The sequence below is a fragment of the Pteropus medius genome, unplaced genomic scaffold (assembly GCF_902729225.1).
Source record: "Pteropus medius unplaced genomic scaffold, Ma_sr-lr_union100, whole genome shotgun sequence".
Taxonomy (NCBI): Eukaryota; Metazoa; Chordata; class Mammalia; order Chiroptera; family Pteropodidae; genus Pteropus; species Pteropus medius.
Genome location: NW_024348527.1, coordinates 1151061 through 1172096, shown reverse-complemented (window position 1 = coordinate 1172096; position 21036 = coordinate 1151061). Strand labels below are relative to the sequence as shown.

Below are 21036 nucleotides of genomic sequence, written 5' to 3'. Positions count from 1 at the left end.
TCTATCAGAAAATAAAAAGGCATTTTAAAGGCTTTATATAAAGCAGGGATCCAAGAGGCTTAGACGCCAATAACCGGAAACCAAAAGAAAAGCGCCTTCTTTGCAGCAGGCTAAAGAGAGATCATATATAATAAATCTTTCAGGAAAAAAAGCAGAATACATTTTCATTAATGCCCAGGTGGAGAAATAGTCCATTAAACACCACAAACAACCAAGGTGACAAGGCATCTCAGAAAGAAAGAGAAAAATCTCCAGAAAATAAGGTTACAGACATAGAAATACGCGACTTAAAAGACAGAGAATTCAGGATGGTACTTCTGAAAAAATTCAGTGAGCAGAGAAAAGAGATTGAAACCTTCAAAAAGAACCAAATACAAATTCTGGAAATTTTTAAAAAACAAAAACAAAAACAAAAACAAAACCTGCAAACAAACAAACAAACAAACAAAAACACTACAATAGTTGAAAAATGAAATAGCAAGCTTGGGAAATAGAGTTGACAAAATGGAGGAAGGATCAGTGATATCAAAGACAGAAATCTAGAAATAAATCAGAAGAAAGAAGAGAGAAACTGAAGAATGAAAGATAATGAAAGAGAAATACAAGAACTAGCTGATACCATCAGGAGAGGAAACATAAGAATAATGGGCATTCTCGAAGGTGAAGAAAAGGAGCAGAGACTAGAAAACTAATAGTGGATGAGAATTTCTCAAATCTAAGAAATGAGCTGGAGCTTGGAATTCAAGAAGTCAATAGAACACCCAATGATCTCAACCCAAAAAGGCCTTCGCCAAGACACACTGTATTAAAGTTATCAAAAATCAATGACAAAGACAGAATTCTCAGGGCAGCCAGGGAGAAGAAAACGGTAATTTATAAAGAAAAAAACATTAGATTATCATCGGACTTCTCAGCCCAAACTTTACAAGCCAGAAAGGAATAGAATCAAATATGTAAACTATTAAGTGAAAGGAACTACCACCCTAGAATAATGTATCAAATTAAGCTCTCCTTTAGATATGAAGGAGAAATTAAGACCTTTCCAGACATACAAAAATTGACGGAATTCTCCACTATGAGGCCTGCACTACACTAAATACTGAAAGGGGTCAGTTTACCTAAAACAAAATGACTAAAAAACAAAAACAAAAACAAACAAAAAAAACATAATTAGGAGTAAAGCGACTATCAGGCAAATAAAAACAGAGGAGTGCAATCCTTACTAAGAACAGGGCATTATAAGCTTAAATAGTAAGAGAATTGCTATAGCAAGATAGTAATGAACGTTCAGCATACAAAGGGACAAATTGAGATAACAATGACTGAAAAAGGGAGGATTCAAAGATCTAAATTTGCAAAGGGGAATAGAGATAAGGCATAAGAGAAGAAAATGGATGACTGTATATATATAACTATCCTTTTCATATTTGTAATGGTAACCACACACCAAAGATTCAGAACTAAAGTATATAACATAAAATAAGAAGAACCAGAGGGGAAACCCATAAAAAACAACCAAAATAGAGAAAACAGAAACACAAGGAAACAGAAGCAATGGAAACACAGAGCTACCAGAAAGTAAAAGATAAAATGGCTATAAGAAGACCTCATATTTCAATAATCATCTTAAATGTAAATGGACTGAACTCACCAATAAAAAACACAGAATTGTAAATTGGATCAAAAAACAAAACCCAACCATATGCTGCCTCCAGGAGACACATCTCAGCTCCAAAGGCAAATACAGACTCCAAGTGAAAGGATGGAAAATGATATTGCACGCAAATGGCATTTGGAAAAAAGTGGGAGTAGCAGTACTAATATCAGACGAAACAGACTTCAAAATAAAAAAAGTAAAGAAAGATATTGAGGGCCACTTCATAATGATAAAGGGAATCATGCACCAAGAAGACATAACACTTATTAATATCTATGCTCCCAATCAGGGAATGCCAAAATATGTAAAGCAATTACTAACAGAACTAAAGGGAGAAACAGACCAAAACTCTATCATAGTAGGGGACCTAAATAACACACTGTCTGATATGGGCATATCATCTAAACAGAAAATCAATAAGGAAATAGCATCCTTAAATAACACATTAGACCAACTTGATATAATTGACATATACAGAGCCTTCCATTCCAAAACAGCTGCTTATACATTCTTCTCTAGTGCACATGGAACATTCTCAAGAACTGACCACATACGGGGACACAGAGATAGCCTCAACACATATAAGAGGGTAGAAATCATATCAACCATATTCTCTGATCATAATGCTTTGAAGTTGGAGATCAACTGCAAAAAGAAATCAGGGAGAACCACAAATACATGGAGATTAAACAACATGCTACTGGAGAATAACCGGGTCAGAGAAGAAATAAAAAGAGAGATCAAGAGATGCATAGAAACGAATGATAATGATGTTACAACATATCAAAACTTTTAGGAAATGGCAAAAGTGGTCATAAGAGGAAAGTTCATATCATTACAGGCCTATCTCCAAAATCAAGAATGAGCCTAAATAAATAACCTAACGCTTCATCTTAAAAAACTAGAAAAGGAAGAACAAATGAAGCCTAAAGTCAGAAGAAGGAAATAAATAATCAAAATTAGAGCAGGAATCAATGAAATTGAAAACAAAAGTTAGAAAAAAATAAATGCAATAAAGAGCTGGTTCTTTGAGAAGGTTAATAAAATTGGCGAAACCTTGGCTAGACTCACTAGAGAACAGGACACAAATAAACAAAATCAGGGATGAAAGAAGTGAATTTATGACTGACATTGCAGAAATTCAAAGGATCAAGCAAGAATACTATAAAAAAGTACATAACACTAAATTTAATAACTTAGAAAAATGGATAAGTACTTAGAAAAATACAGTCTTCCTATACTGAATGGAGAAGATCTGGAAAATCTAAATAGTCTGATCAGCAGTATGGAAATTGAAACAATCACCAAAAACATATGAAAAAGTAAAAGTCCAGGACTAGATGGCTTCATCAGTGAATTCTACCAAACGTTCAAAGATTTAATGCCTATTCTCCTCAAACTCTTCCAAAATATTAAGGAGGAGACAATATTTTCTAACTGATTCTATGAGGCCAATATTACTCTAATACCCAAACCTGATAAGGATAACACAAAAAAAGAAAACTACAGGCCAATGTCTCTCATAAACAAAGATGCAAAAATCCTAAATATGATACTAGCGAACCGAATACAGCAACATACTAAAAAGATTATACGTGACGATCAAGTGGGCTTCATTCCAGGGGCACAGGGAAGGTTCAACAAACTCAAATTGATTAATGTGATACACAACATAAACAAATTAAAAAATGAGAATCATATCATCATATCAATAGATGCAGAAAAAGCCTTTGATAAGAAACATCTATTTATGATCAAAACACTTAACAAATTCGGTATAGAGGGAAAGTACCTTAACATAATAAAGGCCATATATGACAAACCCTCAGCCAACATTATACTTAATGGTGAAAAACTAAAATCCTTCCCTCTAAGATCAGGAACAAGGCAAGGCTGTCCGCTATCGCCACTGTTATTGAATATAACATTGTGGGTCCTAGAGAGTGTAATCAGACAAGAGAAACATATAAAAGGCATCCAAATAGGACATGAAGAAGTCAAACTGTCACTATTTGTGGATGACATGATTCTCTATATAGAAATCCCTAAAGACTCCACAAGAACACTACTAGAAACAATAAGCAAATACAGTAAAGTCTCTGGATAAAAAGTTAAAGTTCAAAAATCTGTAGCGTTCCTACACTCTAATAATGAAGTGTCAGAAAAAGAAGTAGAAAAATTAATTCCTTTTGCAATTACACCATAAAGAATAAAATACTTAGTAAGAAATGTAATGAAACATGTGAAGGACTTATAGAATGAAAACTACAAGACCCTATTAAAAGAAATTGAAGATGATACAAAGAAATGGAAAGATATTTCGTGTTCTTGGATCGAAAGAATCGATGTAGTTAAAATGACCATATTACCTAAAGCATTATACAGATTTAATGCAATCCCCATCAAAATCTCATTGGCAGTTTTTAAAGAAATGGAACAAAAAATCATCAGATTTGTATGGAAGCACTAAAGACCCGGAATTGCCAAAGCCATCCTGAGAAAAAAGAATGAGGCTGGAGGCATCACTCTGTTCGACTTCAAATTATACTACAAAGCAACAGTAATCAAAGCGGCATTGGATTGGCAGAAAAACAGACATACTGACCAGTGGAACAGAATCGAGAGTCCAGAATAAAACCCATGTTTATATTGGTAAGTAATTTTCTACAAAAGAGCCAAAAACATTCAGTGTAGAAAGGAAAGCCTCTTTAAGGCTTCAAGGCTGGGAAAACTGGAAGGCCATCTGTAAAAGAATGAAACTAGACTGTTGTCTATCATCACACAGCAAAATTAACTCACAATGGATGAATGAACGGAATATAAGACCTGAAACAGTAAAATGCATAGAAGAAAACATAGGAACTAAGCTCAAGGTGTTAAAAGAGGATTTATGAATTTGACCTCAAAGGCAAGGGAAGTAAAGGCAAAAATAAGTGAATGGGACTACATCAAACTACAAAGCTTCTTCACAGCAAAAGCAATTGTCAACAAGGTAAAGAGAAACCCAACTCAATGTGAAAATATATTTGTAAGCAACGCCTCTGATAAGGGCCTAATATACAAAATATACAAAGAACTCATACGACTCAGTAACAACAACAACAGGAAAATAAATGATCCAAGCAATAAATGGGCAGGGGACCTGAAGGGACACTTCTCCCTAGAGGACATACAGATGGCCAAGAAATATAGGAAAAGATGTTCAACATCGGTAGCTATTAAGGAAATGCAAATCAAAACCACAATGAGATACCATCACACCTGTGAGAATAGCTATAATCAACAGGAGAAGTAATAACAAGTGCTGGAGAGGATGCAGAGAAAAAGGAACCCTTATACACGGCAGGTGGGACTGCTAATTGGTACAGCCACTATGGAAAACAGTACGGAGGTTCCTCAAAAGACTAAGAATTGATCTATCCTATGATCCAGCAATCCTTCTACTGGGTATTTACTCCAAAGACTTGAAAACCCATCTCTGAAAAGATATTTGTACACCGATATTCATAGCATTATTCACAGTGGCTAGGAAGCAATCGAAGTGTCCTATAATAGATGACTGGATAAAGAAGGTGTGGTAATATATACAATAGAATAATACTCAGTTATAAGAAGAGATGGAATACTGCCATTTGCGACAACATAGATGGGCCTCGAGATAATCATGCTTAGCGAAATAAGCCGGACTGAAAAAGTTGAAAATCACATGATATCACGTATATGTGAGATATAAACCTAAAAGCAACAAATGAAAAGGACAAACAGAGACTCATGGACATGGATTATAGGCTAGTGGTCACCAGAGGACTATAGACTAGTGGATACTAGTGGGATGGGGGAGAAGCGGGAGGGAGATGGAGTAAAGGGGGTCAAATATAGAGTTTAGGGGGACAATGAAGTGGGTAAAGGGGATCAAATATATGGTAGCTGAAGGGAACTGGACTTTGGGTGGTAAATGCACAATAGAATATACAGATGTCAAATGATAATGTACACATGAAAATTATATAATTGTATTAACCAATGTTATCCCAATACACTTAATTAAAAATTAAAAAAAAAATCAATGACAAAGAAAAAATTCTCAGGGCAGCCAGGGAAAAGAAGATAGTAACCTATCAAGGAAAACCCATTAGAATATCTTTGGACCTCTCAGCACAAAACTTACAAGCCAGGACAGAGTGGAATCAAATATTCAAACTATTAAATGATAGGAACTACCAGTCAAGAACAATGTATCCAGCATAGCTCTCCTTTAGATATGAAAGAGAAAGACATTTCCAGACATACAAAAATGGAGGGAATTCTCTACTATAAGTCCTGCATACAGGAAATAGTGAAATGAATCATATCAACTAAAACAAAATGACAAAAAAAAAATACATACCTAGGAGTATGGCGACTAGCAGGCGGACAGAAGCAGAGGAGTGCAACCCTTACTAGGAACAGGGCGTTATAAGCTTAAACAATAAGAAGAGATTTGCTATAGTAAGAGAGTAATGAATGTTCAGCAAATATAATGATAAATTGAGACAACAATGACTGAAAAGGGGAGGATTCAAAGATCCAGATTCGCAAAGAGGAATGGAGATAAGGCATGAGTAGAAGAAAATGCACGACTGTATATATTTAACTATCATTTACATATTCCTAATGGTAACCACACATCAAAGATACAGAACTGAAGTATATAACATAAAACAAGAAGGACCAAAGGGAAAACCCACAAAACCCCATGAAAATTAAAAAACAAAAAAACAAAAAAAAAACAAAAAAACAGACACATAAGGACGAGGACAATGGAAACACCGAGTTACCAGAAAGGAAAACATAAAATGGTTATATGAAATCCTCATATTTCAATAAGCTCCCCAAATGTAAATGGACTGAACTTACCAATAGAAACCACAGAGTTGCAGATTGGATCAAAAAACAAAACCCAATTATATGCTGCCTTTAGGAGATACATCTTAGTTCCAAATACAAATACAGACTCAAAGTGAAAGGCTAGAAAATGATATTTCAGGCAAATGGCATTCAGAGCACTGATATTAGCAGTGCTAATATCAGACGAAATAGGCTTCGAAATAAAAAAGGTAAAGAAACATACTGAGAGATACTTTGTAATGATATAGAGAATCATACACCAAGAAAACATAACACTTATTAATATCTATGCTCCCAATCAGGGAGCCCCGAAATATGTAAAGCAATTACTAACAGAACTAAAGGGAGAAACAGACCAAAACTCTATCATAGTAGGGGACCTAAATAACACACTGTCTGATATGGGCATATCATCTAAACAGAAAATCAATAAGGAAATAGCATCCTTAAATAACACATTAGATCGACTGTACATAACTGATATATATAGAGCCTTCCATTCCAAAACAGCTGCTTATACATTCTTCTTTAGTACACATGGAACATTCTCAAGGATGGACCACATACTAGGACACAGATATAGCCTCAACATATGTAAGAGGGTTGAAATAATACCAACCATATTCTCTGACCATAATGCTTTGAAGCTGGAGCTCAACTGTAAAAAGAAATCAGGGAGAACCACAAATACATGGAGATTAAACAACATGCTACTGAAGAATAACTGGGTCAGAGAAGAAATGAAAAGAGAGATCAAGAGATACATAGAAATGAATGATAATGATAGTACAACATATCAAAACTTATGGGACATGGCAAAAGCAGTCATAAGAGGAAAGTTTATATCATTACATATGTTAAAAAACAAGAATGAGCCCAAATAAACAACTTAATGCTTCATCTTAAAAAACTAGAAAAGGAAAAACAAAATAAGCCTAAAGTCAGCAGAAGGAAAGAATAATCAAAATTAAAACAAAATTAAATGAAATTGAAAATAAAACAAACAAACAAACAAAAACAATAGAAAAACTAAATGCAGCAAAGTGCTGGTTCTTTGAGAAGGTTAATAAAATTGACTAACTCCTGGCTTAACTCACTAAAGAAAAAAGAGAAGGGACACACATAAACAAAATCAGGGATGAAGGAGGGGAAATTACAACAGAACTGCAGAAATACTAAGGATCATACAAGAATGCTATGAAAAAGTATATAACACTAAACTTAATAACCTGGAATAAATGAACAATAAAGATACAACCTTCCTAGAATGAATCAATAAGAAATGAAAAATCTAAATAGGCTGATTAGCAGTATGGAAATTGAAACAATCATCAAAAACCTACCAAAAAGTAAAAGTCCAGGACCAGATGGCTTCACCAGTGAAATCTACCAAACATTCAAAGAAGGGTTAATGCCTATTCTCCTCAACCTCTTCCAAAAAATCGAAGAGGGGTCAATACTTCCTAACTATTTAATGAGTTGAATATTACCCTGACACCAAAACCTGGTAAAGATAACACAAAAAAAATAAAACACTAGACTAATATCTCTCATGAACACAGATGCAAAATTGTTAAATATGACACTAGATAACCGAATACAACAACATATTAAAAAGGTTATACACCACGATCAAGTGAGCTTCATCCCAGGGGCACAAGGATGGTTCAACAAATTGATTAATGTGATACACCACATAAACAAATTAAAAAATGAGAACCATATGATTATATCAATAGATGCAGAAAAAGCCTTCGACAAGGTACAGAATCCATTTATGATCAAAACACTTAACAAAATCGGAAAGAAAAAGGAAAATACCTTAACATAATGAAGTCCACATATGACAATCCCTCAGCCAACATTATACTTAATGATGAAAAACTAAAAACCTTCCCTCTAAGATCAGGAACAAGGCAAGGCTGTCCACTATTGCCACTGTTATTCAATATAACATTGGAGGTCCTAGTTAGTGCAATCAGGCAAGAGAAAGATATAAAAAAACATCCAAGTAGGAAACAAAGAATTCAAACTGTCACTATTTGCAGATGACATGATTCTCTATATAGAAAACCCTAAAGACTCCACAAGAACACTACTAGAAACAATAAGCAAATACAATAAAACTTCTGGATACAAAATCGATGTTCAAAAATCCATAGAGTTCCTATACTCTAATAATGAAGTGTCAGAAAAAAAAGTGGAAAAAATAATTCCTTTTGCAATTGCAACAAAATGAATAAAATACCTGGGAATTAATCTAACAAAACATGTGAGAGACCTATATAATATAATCAATAAGACCCTATTAAGAGAAATTGAAGAAGATACAAGGAAATGGAAAGATATTCCGTGTTCTCGGATTGAAAGAATCAACATAGTTAAAATGACCATATTACCTAAAGCACTATATAGATTTAATACAATCTGCACCAAAATCCCATTGGCTTTTTTAAAGAAATAGAACAAAAAATTATCAGATTTGTATGGAAGCACTAAAGACACAGAAATGCTAAAGCCATCCTGAGAAAAAAGAACAAGGCTTGGAAGCATCAGTCTGCCCAACTTCAAATTATACTACAAAGCAACAGTAATCAAAACAGCATGGGATTGGCAGAAAAACAGACATATGGACTAGCGGAACAGAATCGAGAGTCCAGAATTAAACTCATGTTTATATGAGTAAATAATTTTCTACAAAAGAGCCAAAACCATACAGTGGAGAAAGGAAAGCCTCTTCAATAAATGGTGCTGTGAAAACTGGAAAGCAACCTGCACAAGAATGAAACTAGACTGTTGTCTATTTCTGCACTCCAAAATTAACTCAAAAGAGGTTAAGGACCTGAATATAAGACCTGAAACTATAAAACGCATAGACGAATACATAGGAACTAAGCTCAAGGACCTTGTAGTTAAAGAGGATTTTATGAATTTGACCTCAAAGGCAAGGGAAGTAAAAGCAAAAATAAATGAATGGGACTACATCAAACTAGAAAGCTTCTGCTCAGCAAATGAAATCGTCAACAAGGTAAAGAGACAGCCATCTGAATGGGAAAATATATTTGCAAGCAATATCTCCGATAAAGGCCTAATATCCAAAATATACAAAGAACTCATATGATTCAGTAACAACAAAAAACAAATGATCCAGGCAACAAATGGGCAGAGGACCTTAACAGATCTTTCTCCCTAGAGGACATACAAATGACCAAGAAGTATTTGAAAAGATGCTCAACATTGCTAGCTATTAGGATAATGCAAACCAAAGATTTGCAAAAGAAGGTCTGGTACATATATACAATGGACTATTACTCAGCCATGAGAACAGATGAAATACTGCCATTTGTGACAACTTGGATGGATCTCGAGATCATCATGCTAAGCAAAATAAGCCAGACAGAAAAAAATGAGAACCACATTATATCAATTATATGTGGGATATAAATCTAAAAGCAACATACGTACAGGACAAACAAACAGAGACTCATGGACATGGACAAGAGTCTAGTGGTTACCAGAGGGTAAGAGGGAGGGGTATGAGGGAAGGTAGATGTGGTAAAAGGGGTCAAATATGTGATGACAGAAAGAAATCTAACTATGGGAGTTGAACACAATGCAATATATATATGCCTTAATGTTAAATTATATACCTGAAAGTTAATGGATTTCATTAACCAATATCACTTAAAAATAAATAAATAAATATTTATGTTTAAAATTTAATGAGACTAAATTTATTACATAGAAGTTCAAGAAATAGTAAGTCATCTTCTCTCGAGCAAGTCAGCAAGGACAAGCTATTGGGCTGAGTTGTGTCTCCTCTCAGCTCTCAGTATCACAGCATTTCTGGCACATTGCCCTTCCTGTGTGTGCAGCTTTCCAGGAAAATATAGCTTTTTGAGGGAGGAAACCATGGTTCTATATAACCACAAGGGATTGAAGACATAGAATAGGAGGATCCGCTGTATTCCAGAAAAGCAATGTTCCTTGGAACCCATCTTTTAAAGGAAATGTTTCCATTTGGTAAGTGGTATGGACTCACTTTGAAGATATAAATCTAGTGGGTTCATTTACATATCTCTAGGCAGGAAAATGTTTGCTATTTGACTCCATGGGAAAAGCCAAACATAAATTGCAAGACAACTTTAAAACTTCTGTTCTCAACTTATTTGAACTGAAAACATTTGATAAACATACAATTCTGTGGGTACAAACAGCCCCAACTCACAGCTGTGATATCATTAAAAGCCACAGCCCTACCACCCCTAGTCTATGTTGTTTTAATGTTGAAAATCTTGATGAATATTTGTTCATTCTCTCAACCGGTTGTTGTGCCCCTCAGTGCACAGATGTAGATGATCAGGGAATGACTACTTGCTCATTCATGTTGAAACTATCTACATGACAGCAAAAATGGAGTTTTGGGATCAGCCAATATGAAGAGGGAAACCAGATCTGTGCAGCGATCCAGTTTAGTAACATGTGTTAGGGAAGCTGTTGGCTTCAGCCAAATTCCTTAATAAGTGTCGCTGAAAGTTAAGCAAAATAATTAGTCTAATTGGGCCAAGGGTGTCTGTATTTTCCTCTGTGTGATGGAGTCCTGCCAGTATGAGAACTGTTGTTTTTATAGGCACTAGAATTTGGAGTCAGTCTCTCAAATATTTTTTAGAGTTCTTACTATATGCTGAATTCAGCTCTGGGATCTCTAAGGCCTCTGAGAGGAGCAGAAGACTAGGAACTGGTCCTAGTTCCTTATCAAAGAACTGTATAAGACTATCACACAAGATAATCAATAAATATTATGGGCCACATGTAATAAATAGCTAGAGTATGTGGGAGAGACATCAAGGACTCATGGGAAACTGGAGATAGAAGGAAGATGTAAGCAATAAACAGAAGGTACTCAATAAATATATCATGAATAGCTGGAAGAGAGAGGAGAAGCAAAGGAGAAAAAATTTCATGGACTAAGTGAGGCTTAGATCCTAAATTTAAAGCAATCGAAAGTCAAAAGAAAACATATACAATCTTTGGTCAAGGGAAGGGCCAAGCGAAGGTCCAAGGCCCTGGGGACTTCTACTGAGTGGAGCACACCTATTTCATGGAATCTGGACACCTGCAACTCATTCTCTCAAGCAATGAAGCACCAAAGAGAAGTAATCTATTCCCGCAAGCCCTAGTGCTCTCTAAGTTACAAGTTGGAGGCAGAAGAGTCCAGTTGGACTCTGGGGCAGGTTCTAGCTCAGAATTGGAATCAGCTTCTGCATCACAGGATTCACTTCCCTCCAGTCCCCATTAAAAAGAGACTACAAGAAGAAGGGCATAGTATTGCTGCACTCTCTAAATCCCCCTCTCACCTCTGGTGAAGCCAGCTCCACAGGATAAATGGAAGAGGAAGCCTCCAATTTGCTACTATCCCTTACCTACTGGCTCCCAGAAGATACATATTCTGAGGGGAGACTCTGCATAAAGTGGCCATAGAGACATAGCCATGAGATAATGCCAGGGTATGTCATAAAAGAAAAGCCAATCCCAATCATTTATTTCCCTACTGGTCCAGTTCTGGGCATTTTGTAGATTCTGTACTTGAATAAAATGCAGAAATCCAACGGCCTATTTGTTGATACATGTAACAAAAACAAGATAAGTGAGCCATCTATTCTCCAAATCCACAAATGTATATTAGATCTGGAGAGAAAATGGATCAAATGATTATATCTGTACTCCCATAGCAGAGTGCTAGCACATAGGAAGTGCTCAAGAAAGACCTATGGATTGACACAAAGATTTGAGCCCCCTTCCCTGATACTAGATGATTATACACTGTCACACAAGAAGCTGGTAAGTCTAGGGCTTCCACGCAAGATTGGGTTCTTCTCTTAAACAAGGTAAAAAAAATATTGCTATAGACAAACAGCCCAGGCTGAAGACTAAATATATATAGTGAAGTGCCAAAAGAAATGACTAAAAAGTGATAGCAGCAAGTTCTAAATATTGTATTTTAAAGGCTGGCAAAATGTCACCATGGAACCATGGTGTAATAAATAGAAATATAAGGTGAAAATAGAGAAACTAAGAGCTTGGGTTGGATGAAATAGGTGAAGGAGATGTCTGCAAACTTCAAACTCCCTACTCATCTCCAGCAAAGCCAGGTCCTCAGAATTAATGAAAAAAGCTGCCTCCAAGTGATCTTGGGAACAGTCATTTTGTAAGAACTAATGGGAGATTCACTCTGAAACGAGATGAGTCTGAAGAAAAGCAATTTACTAGAATGAACTGTATCGAATATTATTAAGTATTTTTCTATCTAATTTCATGTACCTCCTTAATTTTCTTATAATGAGTATGTATGTGTTCTGATGTGGTACTGTCTCCATACTTCAGAATCAGTTTCTCACTCCCAATTAAAGCTCCCCTCAACTCAGGAAACCTAACTCATTTTGGCTAAGATATTGATGATTTCTTATGGTTGCACATGTCCCTGAACCCCAAGCATCTGATTTAGTGCTGCCTGTAACTAAATCCCAGGGAAACTGTGTGACCACTGCCCTTCAAACTTTATCATGCACAGCTCAACACTTGACCCTGAGCATGCTTTCATAAGACAATATGTTTGTTGCTAAGGCCAAAATGCTTGAGTTATGAGGCAGAACCTAAAGGTGATATTTTAAAATGCCCTGTGGACCCACTCACCGGAATCCCATTGATGCCAAGAAAGCCAGGAACTCCCATGGGACCCTAAAAAAAGGAGTATAAAGAGGAATGTAAGAGACAATTCAGTTGATTCAGTGGGTTTGTTCATGTGATTCACAACCTAGGTTGTTAAGAAACATTTTGTATCTCCGTTTCCACATTGTACCACCTTGCTCCCTACTCCAGTTCCAAGTGATTACTTGCTTCTATCTATGGTCCTGGTCATGTGTGTGTGTTCTGAGACTAGTTCTTGTCTTAGGCAATGTGGTATAAGGTCTAAAATTAAGGCTCAATATCACATGCTGCTTTGATATCTGGGAAAACTGTGAGTGCCTCAAATGGCCTAACCAAGTTCCCCTTTCCACTTTGCTCCTGTAGATAAGGTCTCCTAGGCAAACAATCTTTATAATCAAACAGACCAGATACAATGTCTGTTTATCCCTGAGTAGTAGGTTTCAGTTCCTTGCTGGCCCACTGAATTATTCAAACAAGCCAATCACATCCTCCCTCAGGAACCAAGGGGCATCTCACCTTATTGACACTACAAAGTCTGCCTCCCATAACCCCTCTGGTTTATTCTGACCCCGTGTGGCCCTCCATAGTATGTGGTGTCCTTCTCCCTTGTGCTGTGAGTATATGTGATCTCTTCTGTCCAGTGTCAGGTGTCATATCTTTGGTGATCCCCAGAATCCTAGAGTGGGAATCCTTCCCTCACCAATGGGGCAAATAAGAGGTGATTAAAATCAGCAGAAAACATAAAGTGAGCTGCTAAACTCAATCAGTCAGCCACTATGGCACAATCAATTTCCTTTCTTGCATTTTCCCCCTCTATTTGTGGCCCAAATTGCTTCTAAGCATTCTGAGCCCTTGCTTCCCAGTTGTCTTGCTTGAATTCCTGACTTCTACTGTCAGGTTGATTAGATTTCTGACCCATGTCCAGTTCAAACCCACATGACTTCCCATCCTGGTGAGCCCACTTGTCTAGCAAGTAATAATACACACACTTCGTGGCTTGCTTACCATAGCCTCTCCAGAAATGGGCTGATCCATTAGTAGCATATCTCTCAGCCTGCCTCTTATTAAAGCAAGTAGCCTGGCATCACAGTATTCAGGATAAGTATTTTTTCCACAACAGAACCGAGATTTAGAACCTTTCACCTTCATAACTGTGACCTATGAGTCAAAGGACAATCAAGCTTTGGTGTTCTTACCTTATCTCCTTTTGGTCCATATGGTCCCAGAGGGCCTGGGGAGCCCCTTTCTCCTTTCAATCCTGATAAACCACTAGGGCCAACAAATCCTTGAGGACCTGATGGACCTTGAATTCCAATTGATCCTGGTTGGCCCTAAGATGGACAGAAGGAGTGCAATTAGTTAACAGAGGACTTAACATCAACATTTCCCATTTTCCCATGCACAAAGAGAACACTGTCATCACTTCACTAAATAATTTTGGCTTAGAGATCTGTGAAGCATGCCAAAGTTCCAGACACAGATCAGAAAAAGCTATTTTAGGGGCTCTAAACTTATTTGGATAGAACATATTTTACAAGCACATTTAATAAGATTTATGTGCACCAAGATCCTTCAACTTTGTTCTTCTTAGGAGATTAGTTATTCAGGTTGGATAATATTGTCCCCTTCCTAGTTAATTCCAGGCCATCTATCAGACTGTCAAAGTAGTGAAAGAACAGAAGAATACTGGAGAGCATCATGACATTTTATAACTCACATCCAAATGGCCAACCATAAGCTTGCAGTGAAGTCCAGAAATGGCTGTGCCTAAAGAAAGTTGCCTCCAGGGTCCAGAAAGGGGAGAACCCCAAAACCCACGGGTCGACCAACCTGTTAGAGCTTATCTCTGGTTGGCAGACCTTAGGACCCCATTACTAGAAACAGATGCTCACAGGGAAAAACCACACAAACATGCATATACACACAATTGTTTTTTATTTGCTCCCTCCCTAGCTCTCTTCTTCCCTTTACCCCTGCCAACTGTACAGGTGTTGAAGGGGTAAAATCAAAGGAGCCTTAGAATATCCATTATGTATCAATTATGATAGCAAGAGGGAGCACCCTGAGGGTTTTGAACACTCTGGTTATAAAGTGTCTGTAACAATTAAGTCTGAGAGTTCGGGCTGACATTTTAAAGCTGACCGAGACAGAGAATTAACCCCAGTGGGTGCAACACAGGCAGGCTAGTCTATCATTTAGAACAAATGCCAGCAGGGACTGAATTTTCTTGGCAGAAAAGTGAAAACCATTAGTAATGTTCATTGCCTCTCAGAGAACACAACACCACATCAGGTAGAAAGCCATTTTCATAAATGCTTCCCATCTCCACCTCTCAGCCTCTTTACTGTCTGCAATTTCCTGTAGATCTGTGAAAAACTCTGAGAAAAGCCCATTAAACATGCCCTTTAATATTCACCTTCAAGTTTTACTTTTTAAAAGGTGGAAAACAGGAGAGATGCTTTACGCAGTGGCTAGAGTCATATCTTGGAGATGCAAGTGATCACCAGCTGTACAGGGCCATTAAAGTACAATTTCCAGTGTCAGTCAGGCCCATGAAGACCTAGGACTCTTGCAGAAAAGGAAAAGATGCTCTTTCCAAGGAGATGCAATTCTCTGGGTGGGGAGGTACCACCTACCACTCAACCTTTTTCGACTCCCAACATGCATACAGATTACAAAGGATGCTAGGCTACAGATTATTTCATGAGCATATTTCTGAAAATGATGGGGTGAAAGTTGACCTTTTACTTTTTATGCTCTTATTCCTGTTGTTGGAATTTTGTTTTTAATGACTCTGTTATTTATTACGCTGGTGAATTTTTACATATACATGTATGTGAAACAAGAAAGAAGAGCAATACTTTTTAAAAGTTGTGCTAGGGTGCTGTTGAGAATTAACAGAGAAGTCTAAAATGTGGGCCTAGCTTTCAAGAGTAATGTACATAAAACCACAGTAAACAGTGTAAGTCCGGAACACAGCATAAGTGGCGCGGGGACATAAAGGAAGGATTGGCCGTGGTGAGTTTATGGAATGCCTACATTCTGTCCATGGCTGGGGAGGGTGATGGGACACACTGCAAAAGCTAAGTGGATCCCAACTGAAGTGGGCCTGGAAAGCAAGGCAGGAAAGTTGAAGACTTGATGTGGTAGGAAATAGGGAACTCTTAGAGGTTTGGGGACAGGGGAGGAATGGGAGGAAGGCAGTGTTTCAGGGCTGAAACTCATCAACCAGCATTCAGGAGAACATGTGTGTGTGTGTCACCATGAAGCCAGGGCAGCCTGCCTGAAGCTGGAACAAGAGAGACCAATAAGAACCAGCTGTTGAGGAAAGAGGAGACTGCTTGGTGGGAGGATGGGAGGCAGGATAGGCTTGCCAAGGCCATGTTATTACTAGCAGAGAGGATGCAGTCAGGGCACTGAATACCTGATCCTAATCTGAGCCCTGTTCAAAGTTTTCCTGCATTAAGGAAGGAGAGATGAAGAGCATGATAAACCATTGAACAGCTACTGAGAGAGCAGATTGTGGTGTGACTCAATTCCCATCTTGCTCACACCACTAGAGCCTGAGCATTGCCTGGCATGGGCCCATAGGCTGGCATACTCCAGCTTGGGTCTCTTGCCTTTGTGAGCACATGCTCAGCAAGAGTAGGCAAGAAGACTAAGGAGTAAGGCAATTCTAGGGCTGGAATTAACAGAAAATCTGATTGTATCCAGAAAAGGCAGGGTTCCATGGCCTGCTCCCGTTCTCTTGGCAGGGTGGGCATGTTGAATTTGCCACAGTCACATAGCCAACTCCTCTGTTCCAGCCAGAGAGATTAAAGTAAGTCTCTCGAAAAACTCATGAATTCCTTGTGTTCTAATTCTTTTTACAAAAAGCCATTTGAAATGACACCCCTCAAAGGAACATGTATTTCTGGCCTGGCCCCAGCTAGAAATTGCTCAGAGTGACCTAAGGGCCAGAATCAGGGCCTGTGGGATGTTTCAAGGCCTCTGAGGCACTGCTCAGAACCACCTACTCAGCGTGGTGTCAGGCCTTTCTGGAGTCTGCAGTCATAGGATATAAGACAAGGGGCCTTCCCACCCAATTGAGGTCCTTTCATATAGTGGTACAGAGCACTGCAAACAAATGAAGATGGCAAAATTTAAAAAAAAAGAGACATTTCTTTTGTCATTTGTTTTGTCAGCCATCTCTAGATATGCGTAGGCTATGCTTATAGCTGTATGATCTTTTTCCGTCGTCTCCAATGCACAGGGTTTATGTCACAGTGACCAATGGACTGCTGAAACCTAACTACTTTTGGGGTGGGGTTTTCTCCAAAGAAGCTATCGGAGGCACTTTTCATAATAGCCAGCAGAGGCCAGTGTGAGAATATAATGGCTACACATAAGCAGGTGAGTGGGTGGGCCTCTTTCAACACAAAGAAAAAGAAACCAGACCTGTGTCAGAGAGTCGCAGAATGTTCAAATAAGAAGAGTCCTTAGAGACCATTCCATTTTATACATGATGGAAATAGGAAGCCAAGAGAAGGGGAAGTACGTGTTTAGGTCACATAGCTACTGAGGACGTTGCAAGGTTCAAACCAGACCACTTGTTGCCAGTGCGTGACTCTCCCTTTTTGCCAGTGGCAGATGTCCTAGGAGGTCTTTGAGGCTGTCCCCCTAACCCCAGGTCCACCCCTGGGACTGTCCTCATCAGTAGGCTGAAGCAGCCAGATGCTCACACATTATTTCTCTCTTCTTATCTCTGACCATTTCACAGAGCAATCTGAAACACCATCACTTTTTTGACTGCTAGCAGAATTTCAACGTGCTTGGATGAATGCCTTAGCCTGATACTTGTCATTTATTTTGGCAAATAGACCCAAACAGGGCAGAAGGGACTCCTCCAAGTCTTTCCAACATGGTCTCCTGCCTCCATCTGCTCGGGATTTTAAATATGCACATCAGGGTCTATTTCTCAACAGAATGAGCTGAGACTGGTGCCTAAGGCCAGCAATTGCAGGTTCACAACTGCACCCTAGTCTGGCTGTCTTCTGCTGACCACAGTGGGTTGGGGTCAGTATGTAGTTTAAAGTATTATATTCGACCACATCCATAGCTCCAGACCCAGATAACTGGGGTAACAAACCCAGAAATAGGTCTGCATATAAAGTAGTACACACATGCAGAAATAGCATCTAAGAAACTGAAAAGAACATGCCTCAAACTAAGTAGGACTGTAAAACTGAGAGGGGGTTGGTTTTTCATTATGAGGCCCTTTCCTGCCTTTTTATCCCTACCTCAAGGTTCCAGTGTTCTTCCCTATAAAATTAAAATTTGTTCCTAAGGAAGAATTTGAAACTCATTCCCACTGAGGCATAAATGTCTGACAACAACTTAGAGCTTTACCTCTCCCCAGGGGGATTTGTATTTTAATGGAGAGCAAATCATTAAGCTAGGAGATGCAAATGCTGTTTATGAAGCATAAAAGGGACAAGGGGTGTGTACAGGTTTTCCTAAGGATACAGCTATATTGCAGGATGTGGTGCACTGCTGTTAGGTGGTATCATGGTGCAGGCTCTGGAGTCAGACAGACCTGGAGTCAGACAGACTTGGAGTCAAATCTCATTACAGCCATTTAATAGCTATGTGACCTTTGGCAAGTGACTTAACCACTCAGAATCTCTAGGGCTGGGAGCTTTGGTGTAGAGTTATTGTGAGCATTTAAGTGAGTTAATGAACACTTGACAGGTAGCATAAAATATCAGTTCCTTTTCTTCTTTAGGTATCATTTATGATAAAATGGTGAAGTTATGCTTGGGTGTTTAATGCTCCTTTTAAGTGGGATATGCAGAGACATTATTGAGAAACCGTCTTTAGGGCAGAGATGTGGGTCTAGAAATGAGCGTTATCTGTCTCTCTATTCTCCTCAAGAGACCTCATCTATGTGTTAATGATTCCAAAATCTGAACCTGCAGCCCAGATTTCTCTTCTCAGCATACCAGGTCTTACAGCAAATGGCTTACTGGACCTCTCCACCTGGATATTCCAACTCAAAGTCAAAATGACCAAAGCTGAACTCATCATCTTCTCCCCAACCCCGTTCCCCAAAGCAGCTTCTTCCTCCTGAGTTAAAGGAACTCAGTAAATGGCAGTCCATCCATGAAGTTGACCAAGCCAGAAATCCAAGGGTCCTCCATGACCTCTGTCTTTCTTTCACCTTCACATTCAATCTAGCAGCAAGAACTATCAATTCTACCTCCAAAATATAACTCAAACCTGTCCATTTATCTCTATCCCTATGGTCTTAGTTCATGGTCTTCCTCATTTCTCCTCTAGAGTATTGCCAGTCTCCCATTTGGTCTGCCATCTTCCAGTCTTGCTTTACTCTCTCTTAGCATTCTGACCCAGGGCCTTTGTACATACATGTCTCTGCTCTTCTGGATAGCTTCTGTTTATCATTCAGGCTCCAATCAAGATACCAACTCCTCTAGGGATCCAGAGAGCCTTTCATAATTACCCCTACCCCAGAGTATGGGCTATGTTTCCTGTTTGTATCCATACCCTCGAAACAGATTGAGCTCCTTGAAGACAAGGCCCATGTCTTACTCCCCACTGAATTATCCGTGCTACCTATAATGCTTAGTACACAGTGGATGCTCAGTACATGTTTGCTGAATGAATGGAGAAATTAATGCATGAATACATACACTGAAAAGCCCGTCTTTCAATATTGTTTTTGAAAGACTAGATAGCTGCATGAGAGTACAATCAAGAACATTCGGATCACAGAACCATGGAAAAGAGAGCTCTATAAGACAGGAAATCATTTAGTTCAGGTTAGAGAAGCTGAAGCACAGAAAGGGAAAGGGACTTACCCAAGTTCATACAGTATCAACTCTAGACATATCAGAAGAGTAATGGAGTGGATGGGGCAGAAAGACCAGAGACAGGGAACACAGTGAGGAGGCTGTGATCTCTGGAAAGAGAAATAACAATGACCTGGACTTGGTTCATGGCAGTGGAGACAGGGAGAAGATGGATCTGAGAGATATCTCAGAGGCTAAAACTGACAAGACTTGGTACTGTATTGAAACTGATGGATAAAGTAAAGTGTGGTATGAAGGATGACTCCCAGGTTTCTTGATTGGGTAACTGAGTGGATCTCTTGACTGACATGAGGAAGCCTACAGGAAAGAGTCTTAGGTCGAAGATGAAGGGTTCTCCTTTAAAGAGATGTCTGGGGGCCATTTAGGGTATGTTCAGCACCTGTTTCTCTCACTAGACTGGAAGGTCTGAGAGGTCAGGTAGCTCAGTTAACTTTGTTCACCACAGTATCTCTGGAGATGCAGTGTCTAATGTGTTGTAGACAGACAAAACATAATTGTAGGGTAAAGTATAACTGTGGAATGAATGAAAATACAGAATCAAATGTATACTTGGGCATCTTCGAGAAGGATATTTTCAAGTCTCATTCGCTTAATGAGATTAAAAAACTTTGTTGCCATCCTGACAAACCCCTTGTGGAAAAGGGAAAGGGGAGCAGAGATCCCTGACCTCCAGCCTAGGAATTAGGTAGCTTAAATTTTACAATTAGTCCTTACTTTCCAACTGGAATTCCCATCTTAGCTATGGGGCCAGAGTAGAGAGGATGCAAGAGTTTAACAGACTCTGGCCTAAGTAGCTGGGGATCTCCCTCCTAGCCATGAAATACATGGTAAGAAAGAAACTAATGATGACAGAATACTTAAGAAACTTCAAAACACTTTTCCTTTTGCCCTTCCTTTAGAACACCAATCTCCAAT

General features: G+C 38.5%; 1 protein-coding gene across 1 annotated transcript in view; it reads right to left on the bottom strand.

Moving 5' to 3' along the window:
* The window catches only part of COL4A6 (collagen type IV alpha 6 chain), a 303300-nt gene that overhangs the window by 59882 nt on the left and 222382 nt on the right, over window positions 1–21036 (bottom strand). The window contains exons 4-5 of the mRNA XM_039879752.1: window positions 14449–14583; window positions 13238–13282 (exon numbers count right to left, since the gene is read on the bottom strand). Of these exons, the coding sequence (XP_039735686.1) occupies window positions 13238–13282; window positions 14449–14583 (180 nt within the window). The remainder of the gene's footprint in view (window positions 1–13237; window positions 13283–14448; window positions 14584–21036) is intronic.